General features: G+C 51.3%; 1 protein-coding gene and 1 long non-coding RNA gene across 4 annotated transcripts in view; one reads left to right on the top strand and one right to left on the bottom strand.

Moving 5' to 3' along the window:
• Positions 1-17,227, bottom strand: part of ERGIC1 (endoplasmic reticulum-golgi intermediate compartment 1) — a 125,380-nt gene that overhangs the window by 84,426 nt on the left and 23,727 nt on the right. The window contains exons 1-2 of one of the 3 annotated variants that reach the window (XM_019635947.1): positions 4,855-4,964; positions 4,462-4,551 (exon numbers count right to left, since the gene is read on the bottom strand). The exons of 1 other annotated variant lie outside the window; for it this stretch is intronic. In XM_019635947.1, the coding sequence (XP_019491492.1) occupies positions 4,462-4,551; positions 4,855-4,874 (110 nt within the window). In that variant the 5' untranslated portion in view covers positions 4,875-4,964. Of the gene's footprint in view, positions 1-4,461; positions 4,552-4,854; positions 4,965-17,227 lie in introns of those variants that run through there. One more of the 3 variants, XM_019635950.1, reaches the window with a different exon arrangement.
• Positions 3,682-13,153, top strand: LOC109379393 (uncharacterized). The gene is made up of 4 exons (XR_002123185.1): positions 3,682-4,238; positions 9,785-9,842; positions 11,660-11,759; positions 12,487-13,153. It is a non-coding gene; the product is annotated as an uncharacterized LOC109379393 (long non-coding RNA).

Genomic DNA, 17,227 nt, shown 5'->3' with positions numbered 1-17,227 from the left:
CTCACCCCAAATGCCCTCCCCACACCCTGCCTGCCTCGCCAGTGCCTGAGGAAAACCGCCTACAGCAACTCCACAAAGTATGAGAGAATTACCAGATGGGGGATGGAACTCAACGAGGCTACAGCTGGCTACAGCCCGGTCTCAAGATATTATGATATCATGGCCAAGAATCCAAACCAGCTCAGGACGAGAGAGTTTCCATGCCATTCTGTGTCCAGATGAGCAGGGACACACATGCCCTTTGCTCTAAAGCCCCAGTGGCCGAAGAGGGAAAACCTGGACCCTCCAGGGCGAGATGCTCGCAAGTTGGTATGAGACCGCAGTGGGGGTCCTTAAAGACAATTTCAGAATCCGACTGCATGAGGCTACTAAAAAAAAAAAAAAAAAGAGGTTGATGACATTAAGCTTCTTAATGAGCACTGCTGGGAAAGGATTAGTGACAAGAAACTCAATGATTCCAATTAGAGGAGGTTTCAGTCTCTCTGAACATAGTGAATGCAAAAGGGAAAAGCTTTAGAGAGGAGCCTGCCTACAGGACACAGGTGGGGCCCTGGGGCCAGATGGCAGGGTTTCAACCCCAGCGTCTGCTGCCCACCCGCCATGTTCCTTAAGGGCTGTAACCTCAGCCGGCTCACCTGTAAAATGGGAGAATAGTGTCTGCTTAGTAGGGTTGTTGGGGGAGTAAATGAGTTGATATACGTAAGATCCTTACAACAGGGCCAGGCCCTAGTATATGCTCAATAAACTCAAAATACTGGCTTGATTTTCACATAAATTTTCCTCTGGTCTCATCTTTATTACCCTTTTGCCCTGATTGTTTAAGTCTGTTTATATTTTTTAAAGCTTGCTGTGAAGTTTCTGTTTCTGTCAGCTTCCCCAAATTCTTTCTGGAATGAGATAGGGCAGACAGACAGGCACTCCAGTTAGCTACAACCTGCTGAGTGTAATTAGCTCTGTGCTCAGAGCCCTCCTGTGGTGGCTGGGGCTTCGCCTGACACAAGGAGTGAGTGGGGCTACAAGGGCCTGCAGGGGCCCCCTCGGGCAAGGCCACATGAGGAGCTAAGGAATTTCTACTTGATCCTCAGAGCAATAGGCCCTGCTTGAAGGCTGACACCAGGACATGAAAAAATAAGGTCAATTTCTGAAAGCTCGCTGGGGGTTCCTTCAGTGCTGGAGGACTGGGGTCTCCTGGAGGGAGGCCAGGGCTCGCGTCACGGGTGTGCGACCTGTGCAGCCACCCTGGGTCCATGCTTAGCTTAATGCTCTGCTGTCACGATCCTCAGATTCTTAATACTTTTCCAAGAAGGAATTCTGCATTTTCATTTTGTCCTCAGCCCCCCAAATTATGTAGCCAGCCCTACCCTGCAGGAACATCTCACTTGCCCTACATCTATCCTTCCAGGTGAGGCAGTGAAAGTTATGCTCCCCTTTAAAATGAAGAAACTGGGGCCCTAAGAAGGCAAGTTAACTGTCCCAGGGCGCAGTTGGTCAGTGGCCGGGAGCAGCACACCCCAGGTCTTTGGGGTTCAACTGGAGGGCCACCATTGTGGGGAGGCTGGCCACCTCCGCCTCCCCGAGAGCAGTGCTGAGGCTCCCCTGGGCCTGGGCCATGGAAGCTGTCTCTGATCACCTACCCCAGGCTGAGCAAGAGGCAGCAGCTGGTACTGGTCCCCCCTGCCAGCCGGAACTGGGTACGGTCCAGGCCAACGCCCACGGATCTGGGTCACAAGGCCAGTTCCACAACTGCAGCATCCAGTGATTAATGAAACAATGCTACAGGAGCAAAGCAAACACAGGTAATCTTTGAAGGCCCAGGGTCCTTCCTCGGCACTCTGCCTCCTCCCCCAACCCCAACACTTGAGAGCAAATTCAAGGAAAGAAGGGAGGAAAATCACCAATAGCTGAAACTCTGCCTGGCGACGGGAGAGCTGGCTATCAAATCGCACCATACCTCTGGCTTCCTTGAGACCTTGAGAGGGATTTCCCAGGGGCCAGTCTGGACCAGGCACCAGTCTAGGAGTTACCAGTGAATAAAACAGATAAAAATCTTTGCCCTAGGGAGCTCTTGTTTTAATGGGAGGGAGAAAGCGAATGAGCATAATAATTAAGTGAATTATATAATGTTAAGAAATATAGTTGCTGAAATTTCAGAAAAAAAACACAAATAATGAAAGCAGGGCCCAAAATGCACTGGGTGCTTACTCTGTGTCTCAATGCTTTACACATTATTCCATTTAATTCTCTCAACAATGGGTACTGTTGTCATCCCCAGTTCACAGACAGGAAAACACATAGAAGGTAAGTTGCACAAGGTCCTATAGCCAGTAGAAGAAAAAAAAAAAAATACTGATAAGAAAGGGCAAAATCCTCCTGATTTCGTTTTAAGGAGAGCAAACAAGCAGGAAACCTGGTTTTCTTCCAGGCCTCAAAGTGGGGGCGGGGGTCCAATAAGAATATGCCCCTCTCCACTTTGCAAGGTTAAGACATGTGACAGGGTTGTGGGACCCTCCAAGCCCCCCCTTTCCTCCCAGAGCTAAGGCTTTGGAGCTAACAGCCCCACGTTCAAATCCCAGCTCCACTAGCTCACCATGGTCACGGGCAAATGGTCTCCCCTTCTTCTGATTTAAAATGAGATCAAAACTCTCTCTCACAGGCGCAAAGGAACAGATGTCAAGACTGCACCCCACAGTAGTGCCTGTACAGCGGTGAATGCCCCACACCCTCCCCCCACTCCTGGGGCCCCACGATGCCCACCTCCCTTCTCCCCTCCAGTGTTGAGAGGGCAGGGGCACGTGTCTCCCAGCTCCACTCTGTGGGGCACATGGCAGAGGACTCAACAAGGTAAAGGTTTGATAATTGGACACTGAAGGGGAGGAAGGTGCCTGGGACGGTGGAACCTTCCTTGGAACCTGGGCCCTGGAGTTCACAGATCTTAAAAAGTGCGGGTTACTGGGCACAAATGACTCATTCTCCAAGGTGTGAATGTCAAGTTGAAATCCACTCTTGCCGTTAGGTGGGGAATTGATTAAAGCGCCTCATTAAGCCGGGGCCCCCACGGCACTGGACACTCCAACCTCCAACTCAAGGGGCACCAGGTCAGGGGCTGTGCGTGACCTGGGGCCATGGCCCACCCTTCACTCTAGATGCCATGAGGTGCAGGGCAAGACCCTGAGCCCTGGAGCCTGGACTTCCTTCTCTTAAGATGGGGTACAAAGTGAAGGGATTCAATGACCAAAAGCAGGGATTCCCCCAACAAGGTCAAAATCACTGAATCACGTGGGGACAGAGGAAGGGGTAGGCATTACCAGCCTGGGTAAAGGAGGAGGCTTTGTGGAACCAGAATCAATGAGCCAAGCACAGCTCTCCCAGCCCAGGTGTTAATGTTGGTAGACTGCCCCTGAATTCCATCAGAAGGGGCTTTCCTTGTTCGAAACTGCCTTGTGTCTGCAAACATTTGTCTGAGACCCTGGTGCCAGCCTCAGGGCTGCGTGGAAGGGGCCGGAAGCTGACAGATGTTTGCAAGATGGCATCGGTGCCCAGGACAAGCAAAGTACCACGTCAGCCCATACCACAGGTCCAAGAATCATGTCCTCTCCACGCGTAACTCCCCCGCCCCCCGGCCATGGGGCTTACGGGCAGGCTTTCCTTCTGGGAAAGCTGTCACTTTTCCACTTCATTCACACCTGGAGGGACGAATGAGCAGGCAGGGAGGGAGGGCTCCCTTCTGTGAGGCAGGTACCGGAATCCCTATTTTCGTGGCCTCTTAGAGAAGCGACTCATCCACCGGCTCCCACTTCTAAGCTCTAAACCCTACAGGCTGAATTAAGTTTCTCATGCACTCAGTCCCCACAGGTGGGACTTAACGTTTAGCCCCAATCCTCAGGAGACTCTGAAAGGGCTCACACACTTGTCCAGATCATCCAGCTGAGCAGCTAAGGGGAGGTCTGAACGCAGAGCCTTTGCCCTAACTTCTAAAATATGCGAACTTCTAGAATACAGCCAGCTGCTCAGTGGAAGGGACAGAGCCAGGATCCTAATTCAGCTCCTGTTTTCCCGGCCAGACACCCACAGTGTGCCTGCCTTGGGTCAGGGCATCTCCTGGGGCTCCATGCCCCAAGGGGACGTCTGGGGGTGACCCATTCCCAGGCAGGCTTCCAGAAGACCTAACCCAGTACAGTGTGGACCATGAAGCGGCCGGACCCACAAAGGACCCATTGTGGTAGCTGCAGAAAGCCAAGGTCAGACCCTCTGCTGAGTCCTGCCCCCAGTTCCATGGCCTCCTCCCCTCCCTGTGGCGCCCCCATACCCAGCGCACAGGACCAGGACTGGCTGCGGGACAGGCCTCCTCTTCTGTCCAGCCTGAGCTTATGGAAACCTAAAACCCTCCAGCTGCCACCCAGCGAGCCGGGCTGCAGACCCCTGAGGACCCCTGGGGGCTCATTCAAGGTGCTGGGGTCGCACCTGTCATCTGGGTTGGGGTCCACCAAAGGAGGCTCTGTAGAAGAGAGGAAGGCGATGGTTCCGTGCTCCCATCTAGAGAGGGGTGCAAATCTGTTTCCCAGCATGGGGAGGATGCGGGTTTGCGAGGTGTGAGGACAAGCTGGGGAGGGGGCTCCGAGGGGGGAAGCGGTGGGGAGGCCAGGGGAGGTGGGGGGCTGCACGAGGGAGCCCTCCGCGGCTCCGGCTGGCTTTGTGTGCGGCTAGCGGCCGACCTGGGGTCCCCCAGGGCCTACCGAGGCATGCACTGGCCCGGGGGCCGCATTTGCGTGCCAGGCGGGAGGGGTCCGCGGCGTGCCGAGGTACCCCCAGTGCCCGCGGAGGGGGCTTCCCGGTGGCCGGAGTCGCCACACTCACCTCCTGAAGTCAAAGGGCATCGTGCCGTCGCCTCCAGGGGTGGGAGCGCTGCAGGCCGGGCGGGCCGCGGCGCCGCGTGGGTCCCTGCCGGCTGCCAACGCCTCCTCCGGCCGCCCCGCCCCCGCCGGCCGCCCCCAGCCCAGACACTCGCCGCTCACCTCCCGCCGCCGGGAAGTGACGCTCCGCGCAGCCCATTGGGCGCCGCCGGCCCTGGACGCCCCTTCCGCCGCTGGATTAAAGGGGCCCGCGAGCCGGGAAGGGGAGGAGCTGGCCCTTGAGGGTCGAGGCTCTAGGATGGGAAGGGAACCCCCAAAGAAATGTTCGTCCCTTCCAAGGCTCACCCCCACCCCGCCTCGTGGTTCCCTCCACTGCCTTCAGGCAAATCCCTCTGCCTCTCTGAGCCTCCGTTTCTCTCATTTGTAAGATTCCTTGAGTTGTGAAGATTAAATGGAATGATCCTGATGTGGGCCGTGCCTGGAGTCTAGCTCTGAGTAAAGGCCTAATACTGTGTGAGAAGGGAGGAAATCAGGCAGTCTTAGATTTGTAAAGTGCACATTTTTACCAAAAAAAAAAACAACAACAAAAAACAAGGCACTTCATTGCTGTGCCTCTCTGGAAAAGACTCTTGGCTTCTCTGAGCCCCACCCTTTTTCTCATCTGCTCCAAGATGGTGATGACACGTAGTGCTTTTTCCTGGGATTCAAATGAGGAAGCTGCAGTCTGGCTTAGTACAGGGTCTGGTACCTAGTAAGGGCTCAGTCACCTGAAGCTCCTGTGGGCGGCCTGGAGCTGTCTCTGCTTCCATCTTCCAATGGTGTTCAGGACATGCAGGCTGTCCTAGAGACAGGCTGCGACCTGCTCTGTGACTTGGCCCAGGGCACACCTCTCTGAGCCTCAGTTTCCTTCTGTGAAATTCAAGGTAATCAACATTTCCCTGGACTACAGATGGTGGTTGAGGTAACACAAGATTCCTGTAGAGGAAACTCATTCTGAACTGCCCCAGGTTCTGTCGTTGGCCCCACCTCCAAGCTTGTGGTGACATGGGGCTTGAAAAATCCCAAGGGAGGAAGGTGGGGCTCATGTTCAGAAAGTAGGGCCTGCAGGCAGTTTGTTCCTCCATGAACGGAGGGAAATGGTGGTAGGTGTTCCTCTGGGAGGATTTGGCATTAACGGTGCCAGCACCAGGTCTGGGGCAGAGCGGGGCTGTGAACCAAACTCTTGCCTTGGACCATGCACACGGCCTGATCAGTTAGTTGCCTCTCCTTCCCTCTGACCTCTGGCATTCCCTTTTCATTCATTCATTCATTCATTCATTCATTCAACAAGGGGCCTGACTGTGGGAGAGAGGAGGAAATCTGAGCCTGAACTGGAAACCTGGGGACAGCAGGAAGGGTGAAGGGGCCTTGAGCAGCCCCTGGGCCCAAAGCATTGTTTGTTGGCTCCGTGCAGGAGGGAGTCGTGCAGTGGTGGGCATTCGACCGCAAGTCTTCCCTCCTCAACCTGAATCACAGTCTGCTGGTGGCTCACAGGCCAGATGCTGGGGCACCAGGGGTCAGATTCACGGCCCCAGCCCAAACCTATTGCATCAAGTGTGCATTTCACATTATCTTCAAGAGATCTGTTGGCACATTTAAATTTGAGAGGCACTGCTGTGATGAAGGACCTGGCTCCTGGAGGTGCGTTTCCTGTTCCTTTTGCCTAGAGCACTTTCCTCTCCTCTCTCTGCCTGCCACCCTGCTGTATGGGCAGAGAACGCACATGTCTCCCAATAGTCACTCTCCCTTTCTTCCTGTTAACTATGTGAACAGAGCCCAGACTGGAGTCAAACTGCATGAGTTCACGGTCCAGCTTCTAACTCATTTTACTTCTTACTGTCCACTTACTAACTCATTTTACTTCTGTGCCTCAGTCTCCGCATCCGGAAAACAGGGACAATAATAGTGCCTTCCTCATAGATCTATCATGAGGGTCAAGTGCGTTGATGTCAAAGACAGGTCAGTGCCTGGCACAGAGCAAATGCAAGGTAGGGTTCACTATCATTGCTGGTTTTCTATAATGATGGAGCTCCCAACTTTTGATTGGGCATATGGGTGCTCAGGATGAAAGTCCCATTTCCCAGCTTCCCTTGCAGCTAGGTGTGGCCACTTGACTAAGTTCTGGCCATTAAGATGTAAGGGGAAGCATCTTACAGCAGCTTCAGGGATAGTCACTATATTACCCTCTGTGTCCGTTCCTCCATCTGGCTTACCAGACTGTGGATGCCACCATCCTGGACCATGTAGTAAAGCCCACAAAGAGCAGAGCAACAAGATAGAAGGAGCCTGGGTCCCTAGCACTGAATGGCACAGTACCTGTCTTCAAACACCTACCCAGACATCTAAGCAAGAGAGAAATAAACATCTATCTTGTTTGAGCTGTTATTTATTTTTTTAAAAGATTTTTATTGGGGAATTGGGGGGATGGGAACAGCGGTGGGGAATTGCGGGAAGGGGAACAGACAAGTTGCTGTCGTTTTTGTTCTTCAGTCTAGTTGTGGAGGACGTTGCTTCACTGGCCCAAGTTGGCACCATCATTGCGCTCTTCCCGGGCAAGGCAGATCAGTCACCGGCTTTTGGATGGCCGCTCACGGCAGCCAGTGGCCACTCACGCTGGCTGCAGGCTACACACGGTAGCCCATGGCAACCCACTGCCACAGGGGCTGCAGCCTGCGCCGTCGCCAGCGACTCATGGCAGCCCAGCTCCAGGTTGAGCTGTTGTTCAGCATCTTAGCTGTGGAGGGCAGTGTCACTGGCCCTCATATGTGGGATCCGAACCGGGGCCCTCTGGCGTCCCAAGCCAGTTCTTAACCATTGCGTCACTCAGCCGGCCCTGAGCTGTGATTTTGGAGTTTCAGACACTTACACCTGAACCAGGTGCTAGTACACCTGCCCAGACGACTTAATTACTTGACTCAGATAATATTATATATGCAGCATGGGCCAGGTCCCAGCATTATGGGCTCTCATGGCACCCTGTCATTTTCCTTGGAAGAAGTTGTTACAGTTTGTGATTAGATCATTATTAATTGGCAATGACTACCTCCCCATCTTGACTGGAAGCTCTCCAAGGAAGAAGGATGTCTGTCTGTTCACTGTCATACGACAGCATGTGGAAGGAGTGCAATAAGTATGTGTGAAAAGCTGAATGGAGGCTTCCCAGGGAGGGAGGCCTTCCCACAGACAGAGAGGGTGTGTGGATGTGGGTGTGTGTGGGGGGCACATAAATGAGGATCTCTGGGGACTCTTGAGGTCTGTAAATGACTAGGCTGCCAGTCCCAGATGGTCCGTTGGCCCAAAAGACAGCGGGAGATGGAGCTAAGGGGTAAGCGGGAAAGCTCTGGGTCTCTTCGACCAGGGCAGTGACTTAAGAACAGTTAAGTTTCAGGATTCCTAATCCGGTGGCACCCTGCGATAGCCAGCCTCCGTGAGCCTCGTCTCCTGATATTCCCATGCCCTTGTGTAATCACCTCCCTGGATGAATAGGGCTGACCTGGGTAACCACCAGGACATTGCAGAAATGACAGTGTACAACTCCTGAGGCCAGACTGTAAAGGGCACGGAGGCTTCTGCTTAGGCTCCCCTGACTCACTTGTTCTGGAGGAAGCCAGCTTCTGTGTCATAAAGGTACTCCAGCACCATAGGAACTGCCTGCCCCAGCTGAGCTGCTCCTGAATTCGCGGCCCTTAGAAGCTACATGAGATAATAAATGTTGATTTTAAGACACTAAATTGTGGGCAATCAGTTACACAGCAGTAGATAATTAATACAGACTATCCCCCAGCTGGTCTAGTGAAATGGAAAACCACTTCAGTCAGACAACACTCTAGCTGGGTGACCTGGACCCACTGCTTAGCTAGCTGGTTGTCTGAGTCTGAAATGAAGGATGATAATACCTCACCTGTGGCAGGTAGCCTCTAAAACCGCCACCCCAATTAGTCCACTTCCTGCTATTCATGCCTTTGTGTAATCCCCATCCTTAAGTGTAGGCTGGACTGATTGACTCACTTCCAATGAACAGAATATCACAGAAGGGATGGCACTTTGCTCCTAAGACTGTGTTGTAAAAGGATGGTGGTTTCTGTCTCGGACACTCTGTCTCTCAGATCAATTGCCCTGGGCAAGCCAGCTGCCTTGCCGGAAGGCAGCTCGGTGGAGAGGCCCAGGTGAGTGAGCTGATAAGTGAATCGTGAGGCCTGACAACAAGCCCTGTGAGTGAGCTTGCAAATGAATCCTTCAGCCCCAGTTGCGCCTTCAGACAACCGCAGCCCTGGCGGACAGCTTGCCTGCAGCCTCATGGGAAACCTAGACCCAGAGGCATCCAGCTGAGCTGCATCTCCATCCTGCAAGATAACAAATGTTTGTTGTTTTAAGCCCCTAAGTTTGGGGTAATTTGTTACACAGCAACAGATAGCAAATGCATGGCCCTGAAAACTCGTTGTGAAGGTGAATATGTCCAGTGCCTAGCACATAGTAGGTGCTAATTAAATGCTCACAGAATGAATCAAGCCATAAACAGTGGAATGATCTATAGTGTAGAATGTTCCCTGGACCCAACTGCTCATTCTCCTCCACCCCTCCTATCAAACACGTCACCGAAAGTTGTTTTAAGCAGGGGAATGGCTAGGTCAGATTTGTTTTTCTGTAATAGAAGACTTATTTGTGTTCCATGGGTGTGGCTGGCTCAGCTGTGGTCTGGATGAAGAGATTATGAAATAATAATTCTGTGTCTGCTCAGAGAGGTCTTCAGGGTAACTTGGGCCTCATGGAAAGTAGGCCTCTGACCCAACAACAATCCTTTCTTGCTCTACTCAAGACTCCTGGCCAATGAGAAGACATGCATTATTCACTCATTCATTCATTCAAGTCATTCACTGAGCACTTCTTTATGACAGGTCCTCCCGATGTAGAAATGAACATGACACACCACCGTCTGCATCAAGCAGGAAGGAGGTAAGCAAAAGTGTGGTGCCATTGCAAAAACCAGGGTCAGGGGCACCAAGTCCTTGTGTGGATGCAGTTTTGTGTGTTAAGGGCAGCACCAGAGGTCTGGGCAGCTGGGAGTGGGTCCCTCATTCTACCCATGGGACGAACTGGTCTGAACTCTTTCAGTTGATGGTGATAGAAGTCATCTCAGATCAACAGACACCGTCTCAGGCAGACAAAGAGAAACGTCCAGAGGTAGACTTGGGTTCCGGGCACAGTGGAATCCAGGCAACTCCACGGCTGCATCAGGGACTGCTCCCCGCCATCGCTAGGTTCATCTTCCTTCTTCTGGCTCCAACCCCAGGCAGGTTTTCCCTTTGTGGTGGCAAAATGTCTGCCTGTAGCTGCAGGCTGGTGTTTTCCAGCTCAGCCACTCCAGCAGATACAGATGACCTGTTTTCTGACACTTCCAGCAAAAGGCTCCTAGGCTGACCCCCAGGGGCCTGGCCTGGTCACAGCCCTGAACAGTGGCTTCCAGGAGCATGGAGTGTGCTGACTAGCCAGGCATAGGCCGAACAGCAGACCCTCGGGCCTGCAGTGGGATCAGCCTCATGCCACACACACGGATTCACATGGGAGAAGGGTGGTTTCCTAAAAAATGAGTTAGGGCAGCACTGCCAAAGACGGAGAGGACGTTAGGAAGCTACAGGGAATCAGGGAAGGCCTCCAGGAGGAGGAGGAAGATGCTAAGCTGAGACCTGAAGAACAAGCAGGTGTTAATCAGGGGGAGAAAGGCAGGCTGGGTACCTTAGTTATCTATTGTTGCATAACAAATTGCTCAAAACTGAAAACCCATCAAGGATAAGGTTCAGAGAGCTTCCAGGTTGGTCAACACATGGAGATGCACTTCAATTCTGGCTCCTCCATTCTCCTGGCTGTGTGACCCTGGGCAAGTTACTGAACCACTCTGTGCCTCAGTTTGCTCATTGATAAACTGGGATTACGTAATGCTTATGAGTATATCATATTAAATGACTTGATGTAGGTCTAGAGCAGAGGTTCTCAACCTGTGGGTCGCGACCCCTTTGGGGTTCGAACGACCTTTCACAGGGGTTGCTGGGTACTCGTATGTGGGCGTATCTGCATGTGGGCCTGGAGACGGATAGAGGAGCGGTGTCTCGGTTCCTAAGACCATCGAAAATATGTGTTTTCCGATGGTCTTAGGCGACCCCTGTGAAGGGTTGAGAACCGCTGGTCTAGAGCTTAGCGTAGAATTGGGCACATAATATGTGCTCAGTAAAGTGGCAGTTTGTCCACACCCTTCTACTCTGAGGAGGACTCCAGGGAGGGTGTAGGCAAAGCAGCAGCGTTTGGTCCATACAGGAAGGGGGCCTTTGGCCTGCCTAGGGTGTGGTATTTTAGCCACACTTTCCAAGAGCTGTGAAGCTTCTGAGTTTGAGGTCTCTCACCCAGACACTGCTAACTTCTGCCGCCAGCAGTTGGTTTTGCAGGCTGTGTGACCCAGCGCCACTCACTCACCTTCTCCTCTGTTCGACCTGGAGCTCACCTGGACCGTCCCCTCGCTGTCTGCGGTGTGGCATCGGGCTGGGCTGGGTCTGCACTGTGGGTCCCTCCAGAGAGGGCTCTGCTGCTGCCCCTTCTCCACGGGCTCCTCCCTCCAACCCTGCTCCTCAGCCGGACCTGGGGAGCTTGGGGACACCTTTGTGTGGCCTCAGCCTGAATGTGTGTCATGGTGCATGGGTGTCGCCGTGTGTGGGCAGCACTGGCCTCCAGGGGCAGGTGGGTCTGTCCTCCCGGCTGATGATTGTGCTGCGCTTTCTCAGGATGGGCTGAGACTGGCTGAGCATCAAACCAACTTTGACTCTGAGGAGGAAGCAGGAAAGGGCGACCTGGGCGACTTGGTCTGATTCCTGAGCCACTGAAGTAAGTGCCTTTACTTCTCTGAGCCTCAGTCTCTTCCTCTGTAAACTGGTCATCTGCAGGGATTAGAGGCCATACATACATACATACATACATACATACATACATCCCATCCATCCAGCCCACCATCCCATCCATCCATCCATCCATCCATCCATCTGCAAGTTGATGATACACCAGCGAACCTGACAGCAACTCCCTTCATGTACAAGTGCCGAGCACGCCATAAATAATGATAAATATGGATAAAGCCAACTATAACATGTTCAGGCGTCTCCGGCCAGATCCACATGTTCCAAGGTGCCTGCAAATGGAGAAAGCCCAGCGAAAACCTGGCTCACTGTAAGCCCAAGAACCGCACTAGCGGCGAGGTCAAGGGTGTACGAGGAAGCTTTGGGGTCAGAGATCAGGAGTGTACACCAAGCTCTGTCAATTCCTCTCTGGGTCACCTTGAGGATGTCTCATTCCTCACCATAGCCTGTTTCCTCCTCTGCAAAATGGAGATCATACCCACTTCACAGGGTAGTTGGAGGGTCAAGCGTTTATCCTGTGGTCAGATTGGAGCCCCCCACCGCTTTGCATCTGGTTCCAGCTGGACCTCACGTCCCACGTCCTCTCTGGTCTCATGGCCACACTGGTCAAGTGAAATCTGTTAGAACAACCAAGGCCTCTCCTCACTCTGTGAGTTCATCCCATTCCCTTTTCATTCTTTTTGCCTCCTTTACAACAGCTTCAGCAGACCCTAGATAGGGCTTCCTATGTGGCGTAAACTCCAGAAATCCTCACCGAGCCCCAGGAAATGCTTACGTGTTACGGACACAGATGTCGCTGTACCCTCCTCTCCAGCAGAGACACCCACCCACCCCTCATATTTAGTCATCAAAAGACCAATGCTCTTTCTGCCCTGCGCCCCATCATACATTCAGCAAAAATGAATCTGACCTAAATCAGAGTTATTAAAACAGAATTCGCTTCTCTGAAACTTTTTGTTTTTCATGAACTAATTATTTAACTAAAGCAATAGTCGTTCTTTAATTTAAAATGCAACATTAAAAAAGATATTCAAACTGGGAAAAGAGTCCACAATGGAGGGTGACGTCTCTGTTGTCCCCCTCTCCCTGCCCCCCTCCCCAGCACAGGTGACCACCTCTGAAGGTTTTCTCCACTGGACTGGGCTTGTTGGTGGGTCAGGGGTGACTCCGGCCTTTCTTTGGGGAGGCAATGGAGGCGGGCTTCGCTGGGCTTTCCCAGCCAGCAAGTGGAGGCTGGAATGGAGAAGTGAGAGGGGGCGTTTCCCAAGGAGCTGACTGTGCACCAGAAGGCTAGAGGGACGGCAGTGTCCTCAGGGGCCCTGCTGAGGACTGAGTTCAGTCCCTCGGGAGCCTCCAAGGGAGACCTTGGGGTCAGCGGTCCGCCAACAGGGACCTTTAACTCACTTCCAAGAGATCCACTGACCGTGTCAGAGAAGTTCTTCTACAAATATTTATTGAGTGACTACGATGGGACAGAAATAACTCTGGCGTTGGTCTGGGGTTGGGATTGGGGTGAATTAGGAAATGGACCTGGAGAGACCCCAAATCTCACTGTAAGCAAGAGGAAAGGAAAGAACACCAGCTGAACACCCACTCTCTGTCAAGGGCTTTTGTGAGGTTATTTTAAAATTAATTTTTAAATACACAAGTAGGTAGGAATACATTTTCTGCGTAAAAAAATGAAAATTTGACAGGTTAAGCTAAATCCCCCCACTGATATGTGCTTTCCACACCTCCAAGCAGCTAACTCAGCTCTGACACTCTTTACCTGGCGAGAGCGTCAGGTCTCACAGGTCAAACACTCAGTGCCACAAGGCTGTTCCACTTCAGATGCCATTCTCAAGTCCAGGTTGTCATCTGTGCTGCTGAGTGACCAACTCTAAATGGGAGGTTCCGGGACTCCTTCCTTGGGTTCAGTTAATTCGCTAGAGCGGCTCACAGAGCTCAGACAGACATTTACTTACATTTATCCGTTTATTGTAAAGGACACAGCTGAACAGGCAGATGAAGAAGTACACAGAGCAAAGTGTGGGGGAAAGGGCGTGGGGCCTCCACGCCTTCTGCGGCAAGCCGCTATCCCCACATCTCTGCGTGGTCACCAACCCAGAAGCTCTCTGAACCCCATCCTTTTGGTTTTTATGGAGGAGTCATAACACAGGCATGATTGATTGACTCATTGGCCACTGGTGATTGGACTGATTCTCCAGTCCCTCTCCACTCCCTGAAGGTGGGGGTAGGGGCAGGTCCCAGCCCACTAATTACCTGGTTGGCTCCCCTGGGAACCAGCCCCAATCTTTAAGGGCTTTCCAAGTCATTCATTAACATGAACTTGGGTGTAGTTGAAAAGGGTTTGTTACGAATATCAAGCCACCTTTATTGTTCTCATTACTTAGAAAATTGCAATGGTTTTAGGAGCTCTGTGCCAGAAACGGAAGACCAAATATACATTTCTTATTGTAAATCACAATATCACACTCTAGAAAAAACAAACTACAATGGCTACGCCGTCAAGCCATGCTGTTTTTCTCCTCCAGGTCCTTGCCCATATGGCCCTCCCTGCCTGGAAGTCAGCTCCGCATCCTGACCCCTCTGCCTAGGTTACCGCAGCTCTTCCTCTAGGACTTGGTACGCAGGTCACCCGCTCCTGGTTGCCCTCCCTGTCACCCCCTAGGCTCGGTTAGATGTCGCTCCTCTGTGGCCCACAATGTCTTACCAAAGTGTTTCCCACCCCTTTCTAATCGCCATTCTATCTGCCTCCCACCCTTGAGGGGGGAGCTCCTTGAAGCGAGGGGCTGTCCCCTTCACCTGTGTCTCCAGGCCCCAAACAAACCCCGCAGCACATGGTGGGTGCTGCCTACGTGTCTGTGGGGTGCAACGAATGCAACTTCCTCAAGAGCAAACGATTGAGTTTACCATGTGTTTCAGTGGTGATGGGAGAAGGACTAGGCCAACAACATGACAGTACCGGGAAGACAAACCCAAGATCTCTTGAGTTAAATGTACCCAAATGGCAATCATCCCACCCAAAAGTATGCCGACTGTGGGACCATAGTTTCTCAGACCATCTCCTAGCTCAACTGTTCCTCTTAGCTCCACGATGGTCTTCTTTTTCTTCCTTCGTCTGGTCTTTAAGGCTATTGAAAGGGGATGTGTGCCAAGGTTTGCATCTGAACTCAACCAATGGCTGGCTCAGCATTGTGGCTTCATTTCCTTGCTTATGTCCTTTGTTTCAAAAGGGCATTAAAATCCTCTGCCCACACCTGAAACTGGCAGGGATTTCCTGAGAAGAAGGACGCGGGAGCTCACTTTTTGGAGGAACTGTTCCCCTCCTCAAGGTCACAGTGAGAACTCATTATCTCTTAATTAGCCTTTTGCCTCAAAATGCCAGTACCATCTTCTGTCACTACTAGAAGCAGGGGGAGCCCAACGTTTTCACCCCGTTCCTCTCGCTTCCCTTTTCTCCGAACAACTTGGAGGGAAAAGGTCTCTTCATTTCTTTCTTTCTCAGTATAATTTAATGCCTCTTTTACTATATAAGTACAAAAGAATAATGTAAAAATACAGAAAAATAGAAAGCGAAAGACGCCTACTACAGAGGCACCACCTCATTTAGAATTCTACCAGCTTTTTCTCTAGGTATAGTTTTTTCAATTATGTGATCGATATATCAAAAAGTGTATATAGGGCCGGCCGAGTGGCGCGATGGTTAAGAACTGGCTTGGGAGGCCAGAGGGCCCCGGTTCGGATCCCACATATGAGGGCCAGTGACACTGCCCTCTACAGCTAAGATGCCGAACAACAGCTCAACCTGGAGCTGGGCAGCCGTGAGTCGCCAGCGATGGCATAGGCTGCAGCCCCTGCTGCAGTGGGCTGCTGTGGGCTACCATGTGTAGCCAGTAGCCAGCGTGAGCAGCCGTCCAGAAGCCGGCGACTGATCTGCCTCGCCCGGGAAGAGCGCAATGATGGTGTCAACTTGGGCCAGTGAAGCAACGTCCTCCACAACTAGACTGAAGAACAAAACGACAGCAATGTGTCTGTTCCCCTTCCCCCCATTCCCCAGCGCTGTTCCCATCCTCCCCCCAATTCCCCAATAAAAATCTTTAAAACAAAAAAAAGTGTGTATAACACAGATGTATAATTTAAAGAATTACTGACTGACTACCCATGTATCCATCACCCAACTTAAGAAAACAGACCATCACCAATACCTTAGAAGCCCCGGTGTGCCTCTCCCTCCCAACCCACCCACAGGTAGCCATGATCCTGAATTTTGCGTGACGCGTTCCTTTGCCTTTCTTTATAGTTTATAGCAGTCTGTTGTATGGGTAGACTGTACTCTGATTTAATTTATTTGTTCTTCTGCTGATGGATATGCAGATGGCTGCCAAGATTTTTTTCATCTTTAAAATATTTTATTAAATGAAATGCCTAAAGGCATATTTCTATTGTGATAAAATACATATAAACATAAAATTTACCACTTCAAGCATTTTTACACGTACAGTTCAGGGGCATTAAGCACAGTCACACTGTTTAGCAACCATCACCCCCATCCGTCTCCAGAGCTTTTTTTCATCTTCCCAAACTGAAACTCTTCACCCATTAAACACTAACTCCCCATTCTTTTCTCCCTCTATCCCCTGACAACCACCCTTCTACTTTTTGTCTCTATGAATTTGACTACTCCAGGTACCTCATACAAGTGGAATCATAGAGTTTTTCTCCTTTTGTGACTGGCTTCTCTCAGTTAGCATAATGTCTGCAAGGTCCATCCGTGTTGTAGCGTGTGTCAGAATTTCCTTCCTTTTTAAGGCTGAATAATATTCTATTGTATGTATGGACCACATTTTGCTTATTGAAGGGGAGCAGAATTTGCCACCCCAAAATAAGCCTCTATGGGATACTGCTTTAGGCTGGGTAATTTTAAGAAACAACAGATATGGGAGAAGCTCTGAGAACCAAGTAGAAGTTGCCCTTTGTTAAAGGACATTCACCTCTGTGAGGGAAACGTCCATCTGTAAGGGTGCTTCCCTCACCGTACCAGGAAGAGGAAGGGAGCTACATCTCTAGAAACCATTATCAGTGGAGAAGGCATGGACCTAACTCAGCAGAACAATCACTGTTGTTTGCCATGCTCTTACTGGTCACCTTTATAACTGATTCCCCACCCTCAACATTTTCTTTTATCTTTCGCTGAAGGCACTATTTAAGGTGATGGCTTCTGCCATTTTGGTGAGTTACTCAGCATTCTCAGGTCTCTCCCATGTATACAGGAGATATACTCGTGCGGGAGAGGAAGACATTTTCCTCTCCCCTTCTAGGTTTTTTTCAGCTGGTCTAATAATTACATTTACATGAGGCAGAGTAACAAGAGAAAATAACCAAATTTCGTTACATAGATATGTATGGGAACCCCACATACATGAGAGCATCAGAGAC

This window comes from Hipposideros armiger, unplaced genomic scaffold, assembly GCF_001890085.2.
Source record: "Hipposideros armiger isolate ML-2016 unplaced genomic scaffold, ASM189008v1 scaffold_25, whole genome shotgun sequence".
NCBI lineage: Eukaryota > Metazoa > Chordata > Mammalia > Chiroptera > Hipposideridae > Hipposideros > Hipposideros armiger.
This window is presented reverse-complemented; position numbering and strand designations above follow the sequence as displayed.